The 14,977-nt window shown below is 41.4% G+C and overlaps 1 protein-coding gene across 4 annotated transcripts in view; it reads left to right on the top strand.

Moving 5' to 3' along the window:
* The window catches only part of grb14 (growth factor receptor-bound protein 14), a 102,885-nt gene that overhangs the window by 14,560 nt on the left and 73,348 nt on the right, over window positions 1–14,977 (top strand). For all 4 annotated transcript variants that reach the window (XM_060930125.1, XM_060930128.1, XM_060930126.1 and 1 more), the window contains one exon: window positions 1,026–1,134. In XM_060930125.1, the coding sequence (XP_060786108.1) occupies window positions 1,026–1,134 (109 nt within the window). The remainder of the gene's footprint in view (window positions 1–1,025; window positions 1,135–14,977) is intronic.

The following is a 14,977-nucleotide window of genomic DNA, read 5'->3' as shown; positions in this document are numbered from 1 at the left end:
TCAGTAAGCGTGGTGTCAACAGAGAGCTTATGATATGCCTAGAGATGGTCTGAACTGGGCATGCAAGGCCTCTGCGTTTTAAAATTTTTATTTTGCTGCCTCACCTGACGCCATTTTCCCCATAGACACGTTACTTTTTGTTTGCTTTGTCTGGACATTACAGGATTATATGATTAAACAGACATCGCTCTGCTTGTTTGTGGCGTAAACAGCAATCAAAACAACCAAAATGGCCGACATGCTTCCTCATATCACAGACACACCCCAGCAAAACACATGCACACAAGCACACTGTCTTACAGTATATATTAATACCTTGCTGCTCTAACATATTGGCATATGTAAAACTTTCTTAAAAGGTGTTAGGCCAGAGCTAAAAGCTGTTTAAGAAATGGCTTAAACAGTGTTCAGTGCACAATGTTGCAAACCAGGGCTGAATTGTCCCTCTTTAGTGCACTTCTTCTGCCCTCTTTCTTCATTCTCTCTGTAGTTTTTGTTCTCCTTTGCTCCTTGGGATATTTGCATTGTGTTGTGAAATTTCTGCGTTTTTAGCCTGCATACTCACTTTTATTGTTTGATTTGGACCACTGCGTTCATTTCATTCATCAATGCCATTAAAAAATTACTTGAGGTTTATTGACAACATGCGGCCCGTTATTAAGGATGAGCTCACCACTCCAGCCTGCTGCTCTCCAGGCTGCATGAGAAATTAGATGTCTCAGGTAGACATGATGATGTCATCTCTGGCTTAAGAGAGTGCGTCTCCAGGGAGACGGGGTTTCACTTGGCTGGCCCACCATCAAAATGACCTCACCTCTGCCTCCTGCCCTGCAGCATAGTCTTTCCTAATAACGGCAGCTCCGTGACTTCATTAAGAAAACCAAACTGACTCAATATAATTTATTTTTAATACTTCATATGCTATGAAGGCTTATCATGGAATAATGCTGGGAAAATGAGTCTCATTTGCTCTCTCTCTCTCTCTCTCTCTCTCTCTCTCTCTCTCTTTCTCTCTCTCTCGCTAGGAAATATCAACAAGGGGAGGAGATGCAGATGAACATGGTCCAAAACCCCTTCCCAGACCTCTTTCACTCCGAGTGTTTGTTACCCTGGACCAAAAACAGCGCAACTCAGGTAAAAGGGAAAAAAACCCAAAAACTTCTCCTAGTTCTAAACTCACTCTCAGCACCTGTACACATGGTGTACACATGGACTACACCCTTCATAGCTGCAGTTGTTAAATATTGATTTTAATATCTAAAATGATATGGCTAAAATGATCAGTTTGACCTTCTTAAAACAAACTGTACTTTATTTATTTTATATCAGCAGAAAATAAATGTTTGCCAGTTGGCCAACATGACTTACACTTACCCAGTGGCTTCAGTTTCATTTCAGCTTTAAGGGTGGACACTGTTCATAGCACCTAACCCATCATATATTAAATTTTTTTTACTGAACATTATGTATTTGTAATGGCAGTTCCAGCATCGTTTACAATTAAGCAATGAATGGACATGTCAGACAAAAGTTGTATATATGCAGTATAGGCAAATATGTATAGTGCTTATATAGGCTCTATCCATGGTTCTCAAATTGGGGTCTGGGGCCACCTAAGGGCCAGTGAAACATGACCATAGCATTTTATTTTACCATGGTGGAAATCAACCTGAAATGCACTACATAGCCAAAAGTATGTGGACACCTGACCATCCCATCCATGTGGGCCTTCCCCAAACTGTTGCCACAGACTTTGAAGCAAAATTTAGAATATGTTTGTATGCTGTAGCATTAAAAACAATTTCCTTTCACTGGAACTAGGAAGCCCAAACCTATTCCAGCTTGACAATGCCCCATGCACAAAGCAAGGTCTACAAAGGCATGATTTACCAAGGTTGGTGTGGAAGAACTGACTTCAATACCACCTCACGGCTTTGGGATGAATTGAAGGCCAAGTCCTCTTCACCTGACATCAGTACCTGACCTCTTGTGTTTGAATGGACAAATCCCCACAGCCATGTGCTAAAATCTGGTGGAGGCCTTCCCAGAAGAGTGGGGATTATTATAACAGCAAAGACAGAACTAAATCTGGAACGGGATGTTCAAAAATCACATATGAGAGTAAAGGTCAGGTGTTCACAAACTTTTGGTCCCACAGTGTATCATTGTACATATTTAAACAATGTGCCTAATATTAGAATAGTTGGATTATGTTTGTAAGATAATTATTTAATGAGAGGATCTGAAGATTTTTGTTACAGTTAAAAGTTATCCCTGGCTACAAAAGGTTTGAGAACCCCAGGCCTTTGTCATATAGCCTCTCACTCCCCTTATGATTATTCACAATCATAACTTGGCAGCTTGGTGAAAAGCACCTCAGATTCAGTAGAGTTGTACTGAACCTACAGTATCTAAACACACACACACGCACATATATAATAAAATAGTTATCCCATGAATTCGAGTCGTACATGAGCTGATAGCCGATGAGGCGTGTAGCGCCAAGTTGGCTATAAGTGGAATAATTGTTTTATTTTAGCCACATTCACTGGATTTTGAGAAACCAAGCATTTTTATTTTCCATCCATCCATTATCTGTAGCCGCTTATCCTGTGCAGGGTTGTGGGCAAGCTGGAGCCTATCCCAGCTGACTATGGGCAAGAGGCAGGGTACACCCTGGACAAGTTGCCAGATCATCGCAGGGCTGACACAGAGACACAAACAACCATTCACATTCACACCTACGGTCAATTTAGAGCCACCAATTAACCTAACCTGCATGTCTTTGGACTGTGGGGGAAACCGGAGTACCTGGAGGAAACCCACACAGACACGGGGAGAACATGCAAACTCCGCACAGAAAGGCCTTTGTCGGCTGCTGAGCTCGAACCCAGGACCTTCTTGCTGTGAGGCAACAGTGACCACCATGCTGCCCCATTTTTATTTTCATCTTTTGCAAATTTGATAAATGAAAACTTTATACAAAACATCCGACAAAATAATTTCTGCTTAGAATGTAAACAAACCGGGGAAACGACAGGACCAATTTGTGAAAAATGCTACAATAATAACTCTTGAAAAATAAAAAAAGATACATTCTTACCATCAAATAATTTTATTCCATATTTTGTTGCTTTTTTGTATTTTTGGGGGTTTTGTTTTTGAGTGGAGTTTTTATTTCATCCTCGGTTGGTTCAGCAACACGCGTCGCCATTTTGCTTTTGTCTACTCATGGTATATGGAGTTGATATCCTAGTAGTAGAGTAGCCAATCAGAGCGCTCGATTGCTCATGTCCAGTGAATGTGGATAGAATACACACACACACACACACTTTTGACTGAGATGGTTCTTTTTATTCTCTTCTTGATCCCATACGATGATTTGCATAACTTCCTTGCCAGAAGTGAGGAACTTTTTGTGACTAGGATTACTGAGATATTGGCTGTAATGGTTTATCAGCTTTACACCATGGGGGAAAGGACTGTGAGGGGTTTGGATTCAGATCACACTTTTCCAGACGACATTGCAATTTCTTACAGTATAAAGAGAATAACTGCTTCATATGGAAACCTATATTTACACTGCCTCTGCGAACGTGAAATAAAATAAAGATGACCAATCTTTTATTCTTCCTGGAAGTCTAGATGTTTGCCTGTAGCCATCGTAAATCAAGCTAGCTGGAGGGTGATGAAAATGCTGACCTAGGCTTGCATATGTGTGCATGAGTGTCAGAAAGAAATGAGAAAAGGCAGTGTTAGTTTAGCATCCTTATTATGGCTATGAAATTAAACTCCTTTTAGTCATGATCACAATTTTCATTAATTTCAAGACATCTCACCTGTGATGTTGGTGTGTCATGAGTTTCCTATTCATATTGTATGTTTTAATTGTCTGATCAGTGTCTGATAATGCTCTGAGAATTCTGTGCTGTCTGATTCCCAAACAAAGGCAATTTGATTAAGCTACACACAAAAAAAATGAAAGCTCAATAGATAAGGTGGTAGTGTTGTTATGCTAAGTTAATTTTGCCTTTCATGTTGATACCAAGTATTGTATAATGTAGATTTTTAAGCACTGCCTAAAAGCGGAGCTCCTGATGAGTGTATGAGCAAAATATTTGCAAGGGCACAAAATCAACCTGAATAGAATAATAATATTTTAGCATATGAACCATCAAATTGTGTAGTGTTGTGTATTTCGCATCAGTAAATTGCTGCATTGTCTTGCGACAGTGACACCAATAATAAGATACACATCACAGTTACAAATACATATTTATTCCTTTCTTTGCCACTGCATGCCATGCAACAGAAACAACACAATGACAGTTATGGTGTGACTGCTGGGTGTCTGGTGAACAGCAGTGAACCAGCGCTTTCACTTTACATCATTACTATATAGTTACAATTGAATATCAAACTTGAAATGTCAAACAGTTGCCTGGTTACATCTTTCACGTCCACATGCTTTGGAGCTTGGAGTGCACAGCCACAGACTGCAAAGCATGTGCAAATCATTGCGACTAATTAGCATCTACCTGTTCCTGATTAGAGCTCAATTACAGCGCATACATATAAGGACTCTCAGTAACATGTAGACTTTGCAAAAGCCTTGTATTCTGTATCGCCTCTCTGATTTTGACCCCGTTTGTGTTTTTGGACTGTGAGTATTGCATTACCTCTGATGTCCTGTCTGTGCCTCACTCGACCACTGCCTGTTTTTCGATGCTGCCTTTGTCTCTGTTTTGGATCTGTTTGTTAACGTGTTTTCAATAAAAATCTTCCTGCACTTCATCTCATCTCATTATCTCTAGCCGCTTTATCCTGTTCTACAGGGTCGCAGGCAAGCTGGAGCCTATCCCAGCTGACTACGGGCGAAAAGGCAGGGTACACCCTGGACAAGTCGCCAGGTCATCACAGGGACACATAGACACAGACAACCATTCACACTCACACCTATGGTCAATTTAGAGTCACCAGTTAACCTAACCTGCATGTCTTTGGACTGTGGGGGAAACCGGAGCACCCGGAGGAAACCCACACGGACACGGGGAGAACATGCAAACTCCGCACAGAAAGGCCCTCGCCGGCCACGGGGCTCGAACCCAGGACCTTCTTGCTGTGAGGCGACAGCGCTAACCACTACACCACCGCTTCCTGCACTTACATCCGTCTATCACTCTTACGTGACAGAAACTGTCAACTGTCCAACAAGCTAGTGGACTAATAAAACTCTTTTAACTGGTTTTATATGAAACTGTCATGATAAAATAAGGGAAAAAAAATTTGGGTGGCACAGTATTGCAGTGGTTAGCACTGATGCCTCACAGCAAGAAGTTTCTGTATTTGAACCTTGTGGCCAACTGAGACCAACGTGTGGAGTTTATATGTTCTCTCCATGCCTACGTGGGTTTCCTCTGGGTGCTCTGGTTTCCTTCCACAGTCCAAAGACACGTGGATTGGGTCAGCTGGCTACTCTAAATTGTCCGTAAAGGTGAATGTGAGTATGAATGGTCTAGAGTGTACCATGCCTCTCGCCCAAAGTCTACTGGGATTGGCTCCAGATTCCCACCATGACCCTGACAGATAGGCAGTATAGATAATAGATGAATGAATGGATGGATGAAAGGATTAAATAATTAAGCAGCCAAAAACAGAAACAGACAAGACTCAGCTGAAATTAATGATCCAGACACTGAGACCATGTAACACAGAGACCTTTATTTCTCAAAAGAGCCTTTCTTAGAGCTTCATGGTCAATCATCCTTATCAGATGAGCACAAGGATGCTATGTCTATAACTGCATCTGGGAAGTCCCTCCAGGCTGAAAATGACTTAGCAGTTAAGTTGGCATGTTCAACTCCTCTAGTCTTTGCAGCATCTAGCCAAGTGGCTGGCTCTGTCCATGCAAATTCACATGCACCTAAAGCAAGCTGTGAGAGCCATCCTAAAGATGGCTGTTGCACAACATCAAATGCACTCTTCCATATAGCACTTGTGATGGCAGGGTTTGCAGTGCTACACTGACTAGTATTGGAGTAGTTCCTCCAACCTATAGACGTTGACCACACTGAAAGGGTGTACCTCAGTTCTGCTGGTGGGGAGCCTGAACCAGAACATGGGCCTGCTGTCAAAGCAGCCTTAGACAGGAGAGGTTGCAGGTCTCAGAATCATGAGGCTAGCATGGCCAAATGGTGCTTTTAGGGCAGCGCACCTTGGACCTGTCTTCTAATCTCTATTCAGTGCCTGCCTGCCTTGCACTGCCTGTAGGAAGGGAGCACACCCTCAAATCTTTGGTAAGTTTTTGAATATCCCTTGTCTACTCTGCAAGAAGGGCCCCAAACAGAGCCCCCCACATGGCCACAACACTTAGGCACACTTCCTCCTCTTCCACTGATTCCACTCTGTACAAGATTCAGCAACTTGTCCCAAGTGCTACTTGTGATCCCAAGATGGTCAGCAAGACCTTGGGCAGAACATTCTGACAGCTTCCTACACAATCAGATCTGCTGTCCCAGATGGATGGTGAGATTTGGCACCCTCATTCTGTGTCTATGGGTCTGGCCGTTTGGACTAAATCACTCAGTGAAGCCTATACTCCTGCAGTTCAGGAAACACTTCTGAATTCAGGAGTCCCTACCACACAGGCCATGTAAGTAGAAATTGTTCTGTGAAATGTGTTCAACTTATTGCCCAGTGGTCTCTATGTACTGTCAGATTCCTAGTATTTTAACCTAGAGAGGATTGCTAAACATTAGCAATGTACCATAAATATTGCAGCCATCTCAACATACCACAGCATTGTGGTATGGAAGGTACCTCATAAAACCATGGTCCTCCATGAACCCTGCAAGGGACCTCCACTTTGTGCAGAAGTCCTTTAAAAATCCTCCTCATGAGCTTTCTATGTAAAGGCACCTCTGGGTGGTGGACGTCATCACCTTGGCTTATAGATAGTGAAGTCTGACATGCCACTCTATGAGGAGTATCTCATCGTCATGAGTTTTGTTTAAAGATGCCCCACTTAGGGAAGTCTGGGCTGCTGCTACCTGGGTATCACCATGCACTTTCTCTAGATTTTACAAGCTTAACTTTGCCTCTCCAACTGGTGTAAGTGTGGTGGCCATCTCTGGGCAACCTTTTTCGGACTGTCCTAAGTTAAGTCCTTTTCTTCATGACTTTCATGGCATATGTTATCCAGGTGTTCAAAGAGGTGAAATATGATGCTAAGTACATATGTAGCTGTGGTTCTATGACCCTCATATAACCACCAGGACATCTTGACTTTTGGAATGAGAAGGTTCTAGGGAATGATTGTACTCGGAGTTATTCTGGGTGAATACCTCATATATTTCATCATACATCAGTTAGTTCACACCACTCCTACCTTATATCCTGGGTTAATACAATTACAGTTACATAAGTAACTACTGTTTCTATAAAAGTATGGATGTGCATCATCACTGATGCTGATGTGATGCACATATTGATGCACTGCCAATGGTCCAATACATTAAAGATACATATGAAGCCACTACTAATGCAATACAATATGATTTCATCCCATTGCGATGCAGTGCAACTTGACCCCTTTTGATTCAATGTTATATGATGTAATGCAAAAGAATATGATTGCTCATCCTCCTCCATGATAATCTGTGACTCACCTAGACACACCTCCAACTTGCACGAGAGTTGGCCGAGAGACTTTACAGGAATTGGCCACTGCCAGGAGTGGAGATGAGAGAAAATGCTTGAGAATTAATTTAGAGAGGAGGAGTCAGTCTAAATATAAAATGATTGGCCATATTTCTAAATTAAAAAAAGGCATAGGGCCTCTACTAACAAGACTGTCAATGATGGCGTAGCTCACTCCGGCTCCATCTAGTCCAGAAGGAATGAACTAAAGTGGGTCACATTGCGCAATAAATATTGCAAGCTATATACACTATCCATCCATTATCTGTAGCCACTTATCCTGTACAGGGTCACAGGCAAGCTGGAGCCTATCCCAGCTGACTATGGGCGAGAGGCAGGGTACACCCTGGACAAGTCACCAGGTCATCGCAGGGCTAACACACAGAGACAAACAACCATTCACACTCACACCTATGGTCAATTTAGAGCCACCAATTAGCCTAACCTGCATGTCTTTGGACTGTGGGGGAAACCCACGCAGACATGGGGAGAACATGCAAACTCCACAAAGAAAGGCCCTTGTCAGCCGCTGGGCTCGGACCCAGGACCTTCTTGCTGTGAGGTGACAGTGCTAACCACTACACCACTGCGCTGCCCCCTACCGGTATATACATTATATACAGGCTATATGCACCGTAGGAATACCTATTCGCCAGAAAGAATCCAAAACGGCAAGGAAAAGAAGCAATTTTTGTTGAACTGCTCATTAAGGCTTAATTAGTCCATAACTTCATTAATAATTGTAATTCAGCAAATCTGGGTAGAAGTTATATGCACCCTAGGTACCCCTACCTTCATGCCAGAAAGAATCAAAATTGGTGAAGAATTGAAGGAGAAGAAGCGATTTGTGTGGAAACTGCTCATTAGGGCTTAATTAGTCCATATCTTCATTATTAATTGCAAATTTGGGTAGAAGCTATATGCACCCCAGGCAGACCTACGTTCCTACCAGAAAGAATAAAAATCAGTGAAGAATTGAGAGAGAAGAAGCGATTTCCGTGAAATGTGGACGGCACTGGACGACAGACAGACAACATACAACACATGATGGGATAAGCTCATCGCCTGTCAGCCAGATGAGCTAATAATTGCATATTAATAAATCAAATGTTAGCGATGCATCCTGAGTTCATCCCAAATTGTATCCGATGCACACTTTTTTTTTTAATCGGGGCAATCGCATCATGAACTATTATGCATTGATGAGAATCAGTGAATCTTACCATCCCTAATATAAAGTATGTGTAAAATTCCTAATAGACTATACTGGGCTTGTTATACTCTTAACTACAACCCCGATTCCAAAAAAGTTGGGAGAAAGTACAAATTGTAAATAAAAACGGAATGCAATGATGTGGAAGTTTCAAAATTCCATATTTTATTCAGAATAGAACATAGATGACATATCAAATGTTTAAACTGAGAAAATGTATCATTTAAAGAGAAAAATTAGGTGATTTTAAATTTCATGACAACAGCACATCTCAAAAAAGTTGGGACAAGGCCATGTTTACCACTGTGAGACATCCCCTTTTCTCTTTACAACAGTCTGTAAACGTCTGGGGACTGAGGAGACAAGTTACTCAAGTTTAGGGACAGGAATGTTAACCCATTCTTGTCTAATGTAGGATTCTAGTTGCTCAACTGCCTTAGGTCTTTTTTGTCGTATCTTCCGTTTTATGATGCGCCAAATGTTTTCTATGGGTGAAAGATCTGGACTGCAGGCTGGCCAGTTCAGTACCCGGACCCTTCTTCTACGCAGCCATGATGCTGTAATTGATGCAGTATGTGGTTTGGCATTGTCCTGTTGGAAAATGCAAGGTCTTCCCTGAAAGAGACGTCGTCTGGATGGGAGCATATGTTGCTCTAGAACCTGGATGTACCTTTCAGCATTGATGGTGTCTTTCCAGATGTGTAAGCTGCCCATGCCACACGCATCAATGCAACCCCATACCATCAGAGATGCAGGCTTCTGAACTGAGCGCTGATAACAACTTGGGTCGTCCTTCTCCTCTTTAGTCCAAATGACACGGCGTCCCTGATTTCCATAAAGAACTTCAAATTTTGGTTCGTCTGACCACAGAACAGTTTTCCACTTTGCCACAGTCCATTTTAAACGAGCCTTGGCCCAGAGAAGACGTCTGTGCTTCTGGATCATGTTTAGATACGGGTTCTTCTTTGAACTATAGAGTTTTAGCTGGCAACGGCGGATGGCATGGTGAATTGTGTTCACAGATAATGCTCTCTGGAAATATTCCTGAGCCCATTTTGTGATTTCCAATCCAGAAGCATGCCTGTATGTGATGCAGTGCCGTCTAAGGGCCCGAAGATCACGGGCACCCAGTATGGTTTTCCGGCCTTGACCCTTACGCACAGAGATTCTTCCAGATTTTCTGAATCTTTTGATGATATTATGCACTGTAGATGATGATATGTTCAAACTCTTTGCAATTTTACACTGTCGAACTCCTTTCTGATATTGCTCCACTATTTGTCGGCGCAGAATTAGGGGGATTGGTGATCCTCTTCCCATCTTTACTTCTGAGAGCCGCTGCCACTCCAAGATGCTCTTTTTATACCCAGTCATGTTAATGAACTATTGCCAATTGACCTAATGAGTTGCAATTAGGTCCTCCAGCTGTTCCTTTTTTGTACCTTTAACTTTTCCAGCCTCTTATTGCCCCTGTCCCAACTTTTTTGAGATGTGTTGCTGTCATGAAATTTCAAATGAGCCAATATTTGGCATGAAATTTCAAAATGTCTCACTTTCGACATTTGATATGTTGTCTATGTTCTATTGTGAATACAATATCAGTTTTTGAGATTTGTAAATTATTGCATTCCGTTTTTATTTACAATTTGTACTTTGTCCCAACCTTTTTGGAATCGGGATTGTACTTGCAGTTTTTCATCACATGTTTATGTAACAAAGATGGAACTTGCAATCGTCATGTTACATGCATCATATTTTTATTTAAAATTTATAATTTGATCCTTCATCCCTGAACAGACTGCATATGGAATTTATTTACTTTATGTGTATTTAGCCTCAATAATAAATATGCTTATTATGGCACATGTTGAACATGGTGTGGCTCCATGTATGCAGCCAGGAGGTGAACTGAGTTAATAAATGGCTAAGTGAGTGTCTGAATTAGTGGATTAAAGAAAGACAGGTGAAATGGAAAGTTCCTTGAGTGCTATTTTGAGTGATCTGTTGAGTGAAACAGTTTGAGAGACTGACCCAGGCTCTTGCTCATGCAGACATGATGACCATGTGGCTGTATAATTACCATCAGTTGTGTGTAGGGGTGTGTGATGTAGAGAAAGGCCAGATCAGCAGCCAGGCATTGTACAGTGTGTGTGTAAGAGATAATAAGACTGGCTTGAGGGCTGTGGTTCTCTCTCTCTCTCTCTCTCTCTCTCTCTCTCTCTCTCTCTCTCTCTGAGCGGTGTGTGCGTGTGAGAAAGGCCAGCTCGGACTTGTGCTAAAGGCTGAAATTGGAGCAGCACGCAGCAGAGTGGTGGAGCTTAGGGCAGTATCAGAGCTGGCTGTGCCCAGTCTCTTAATGAATCTCTTTCAAGAGTCTCTTTTTACTCTCCAAAACTTTCTCTACCTCCAGAGTTAGTAATTATGTGATTTAATACAAGCACACACACAGGTTTAATGTTTCTGAAAAGTTTTCAGTTAAATGATAACGGCCATATTGGGGGTGGAACACTTGCTTGAACACGGAGAAACCAATTCACAGCAAAAAATTCAGCTATAGACGGACTTGCATACAGTATGCTACAATCCTACAGTGTAAATACTTTCTAAAACCATATCTCAGACCCAAAACCTTTCATTCTTTCTCCAAATTACAATAGTTACCATGAAGCAACTGTTGAATCCTTTGTCGTGTCCTTAACGCCTCACACTTCCAAACCTTGTAGGTGGGTCCAGACATAACATATCTAACTCTCATAACCACATACTGTTTCACTGTAGTTACTGAATAATTCGTAGCAGTTACTGAGTAATATGTTTTAAGGTACATAACTGAATAATAAGTCAGGAGTTTAGGGTATTAAAGATGATGTTTGTTGTACCCTTGCTGCAGGCTTACTCATGAACCGAGTAATCAATTATCATATTCAGGAAAGAACATAATGCATTTAAATAGCAAACTTCATGTACATCAGAAACAGATGTGAATTTATTTTAGTTTAACTAGATCATACACATTCCTTGTATTAATTTGCAACTGAATGCTTCATAGCTTAAAAAATCAATACCACACAGGTTTCCTTAAACATCAAGTAACTGAGGCATTGCATACTTTTGTCATGCAGTAGAGACAGATGCAAGTGCAGAGCATGTTTATTTACACAGGACGGGTAGCAAACAATCCAAAATCATTAGCCAAAAAACAGTGTCAAAAAACTTACAAGGGTCGGGAAATCAGAATCTCAGGCAAACCAGGATCTCAGGAAACAAAGGACAATAGCATAATTTGAATACCAGTAAACAAAGCTTGGCACATCAGGAACAAAGAACATTGATCGATACGTCATACTGAGGATACGTTTGGTGTGTGTTTGTATAGTGGTAAGTGGTGATTGGGCAGTGGTAGCTCGGTGGTTAAGATGTTGGACTACTGGACTATCAGAAGGTCATGGAGTTCAAACTCCAGCACAGCCAAGCTGCCATTGTTGGGCCCTTAACCAAGGCCCTTAAACCTCAACTGCGCAGATGTATACATGAGATAAATGTAAGTTGCTCTGGATAAGCAAGTCTGCCAAATCCCATAAATGTAAATGATTTGCTTACTTAACTTAGATTCTTTGACGTCACACATCAGTCCTGTCTCAATGGTCATAATACAACTTGCATTTGTTACTTCCAAATGAATAAGCTAAAACCCAGTAATGTGTTGTTTTGTTGTCGCACCACTAAAAAGTGGTGAGTGGAAAAGGATTTTGGGCTACTGTGCATTCTGTATTCTTTCAATAATTTGCAAGACAACTTGATAGATTTGTCATAGCAAGTCATTGTTGAAAACGAGCATTCCATGAATTCTGTGGCAATTGCTATACATACGGTATACTGACAAAAGAAAATAGCCTAAAGGGGTCATTCTGTATTTTGCTATAGCAGTGTGGTCAGTGGGATTTTTACAGAGCTTGGTTAACAATATTTAACATTAACATGTCTTCTCTTAGGGGCGACACGGTGGTGTAGTGGTTAGCACTGTCGCCTCACAGCAAGAAGGTTCTGGGTTTGAGATCAGTGGCCGACAGGGGCCTTTCTGTGTGGAGTTTGTATGTTCTCCCCGTGTCTGTGTGGGTTTCATCCGGGTACTCTGGTTTCCCCCACAGTCCAAAGACATGCAGGTTAGGCTAATTGGTGGCACTAAATTGACCGTAGGTGTGAGTGTGAATGGTTGTTTGTCTCTATGCGTCAGCCCTGCGATGACCTGGCGACTTGTCCAGGGTGTACCCTGCCTCTCGCCCATAGTCAGCTGGGATAGGCTCCAGCTTGCCTGCAACCCTGCACAGGATAAGCGGTTACGGATGATGGCTGGATGGATGTTTTCTCTTATGTGGCTTATGTTTTGGGCAAGGCCAGCAAAGATCTCAAATATTACCCAATATACAAAATTGGTCAGACTTTGTTATAAAAAGAGACAATTACATGAAGCTCAGCCTAAATATTACACTAAACATTTTAGATTGTGTAACTGTAATGTGAAGTATGGCTTACAGTTGTAATGAGGTAGTTCATCAGTAACGGAATTACATTCACAGCAAAATGTGGTAACTTTTTTTTAGTCGCAGTACTCAAGATAATGGTAATAAATAAAAATTTCACACTGTATGGGGTATCTTTTGACCCTAAAAAAAGCACAGAAAAATTGGCTATGTTTAACTGTGAATGCAAAATCTTTTATGAGGAAAGAAAAGTCAGTAATGAAATTATGTCAGAAAAAAATTAGCTTTCATTTCTTAAAATTCAAGCCAAGATTTCTCTGAAGTGGCATTGCTATAATTGGGGTGATGACTTTTAAATATGGTTTTCAGTACATTTTGCCTTGGATTCCACCCTTTAGCAATAGCACTGAGCTGACAAGTTAAGGCAATCTTAATAATTTCATAATTTTGGCCTCTCTGCTGAAGAATTACCCAATGTAATGTATGGGTTGTAACATCGCTAGCTTGATATCATTTTTGCTGTGTGCTGTATAAAGATCTAACAGCAGATCCGTTCCTATTATCTACCCATGCACTGCATAGCTGCTGAACATCATGCATCAATTTAGTGGATTAAAGGCACTTCCGAGTTTGGTTATAGTGGCATGTTTGGAAAGGTTTGGTTAAGTTTTTGCCTGTATGAAAGTTTTTCAATGGATTACACTGTCAAAGTGGCATTGTAAATTACTTTTATGTGTTCAGCCAATCGGACTTCTAGTTTTTCTTTTGCTTTTCATCTTTAAATAACTCCAGATACTTTTAAGAGGGTTTTCAGATCTATTTTACGAGGCAAATTGCCTACTTAACATATAAGACCAGACAAGGCTCTGCTATCTGATTCAACTCACACTTGACCCCAATTTGACATCTCTGCATTGGCAAAAACTATTGCACTTTTCTAATACCCTCTCTGCTATTGTTCAGGACTTGTGGGAGGATTCAGTCAGGCATTCAGCTTTTGTTTTTCAGTGGTTGGAAGGAGTGGAGCTGTGAAGTCACAGCTATAGAAGCAGGTTGGTACTTCGGTGACCTTGTGCTCCTTGCTGGCCTGGGTGAAGGGTGTCTTTGCGCTCCTATGGGCTTGACAGGCTTTTCATAGAGCTGCTCCAGTGGCCATAACAAAAGCAGCATGTCAGTAAGCCCAGCTGTTTGTCTGTCACTACCTTGCAGATATGTGGGTTTGTATGCTCTTGCTGCACAGAGCCTTGACATCATCACCTCCCCCATCTAACTGCTGAATAGAGCAAACACCGCATCACTCAGTATTTTCTACTCTTTGGTAGAAAAAGGTTTTATAGCACAGACAGCTGGGAAAATAGGTGCACACTAACATTGCTTGGCAAATGTTAACTCTCTTAACTTCTAGTTTAAATAAGGCCTAGTGCAGCAATGGTATTGAGAAAACTTTGTATTTTTGTTTTTAATCTCAAAGTTTTTCATTACATTTTGGTTGAACAGTTGGCGCTTCTGTTGGTCTACTCATTTAACAACAGTTAGAGCAGAAATGGATGTCTGTTTTCCTGAACAGTATTATGATTATCAACAA

This window comes from Neoarius graeffei, chromosome 9 (assembly GCF_027579695.1).
Source record: "Neoarius graeffei isolate fNeoGra1 chromosome 9, fNeoGra1.pri, whole genome shotgun sequence".
Taxonomy (NCBI): Eukaryota; Metazoa; Chordata; class Actinopteri; order Siluriformes; family Ariidae; genus Neoarius; species Neoarius graeffei.
This window is presented reverse-complemented; position numbering and strand designations above follow the sequence as displayed.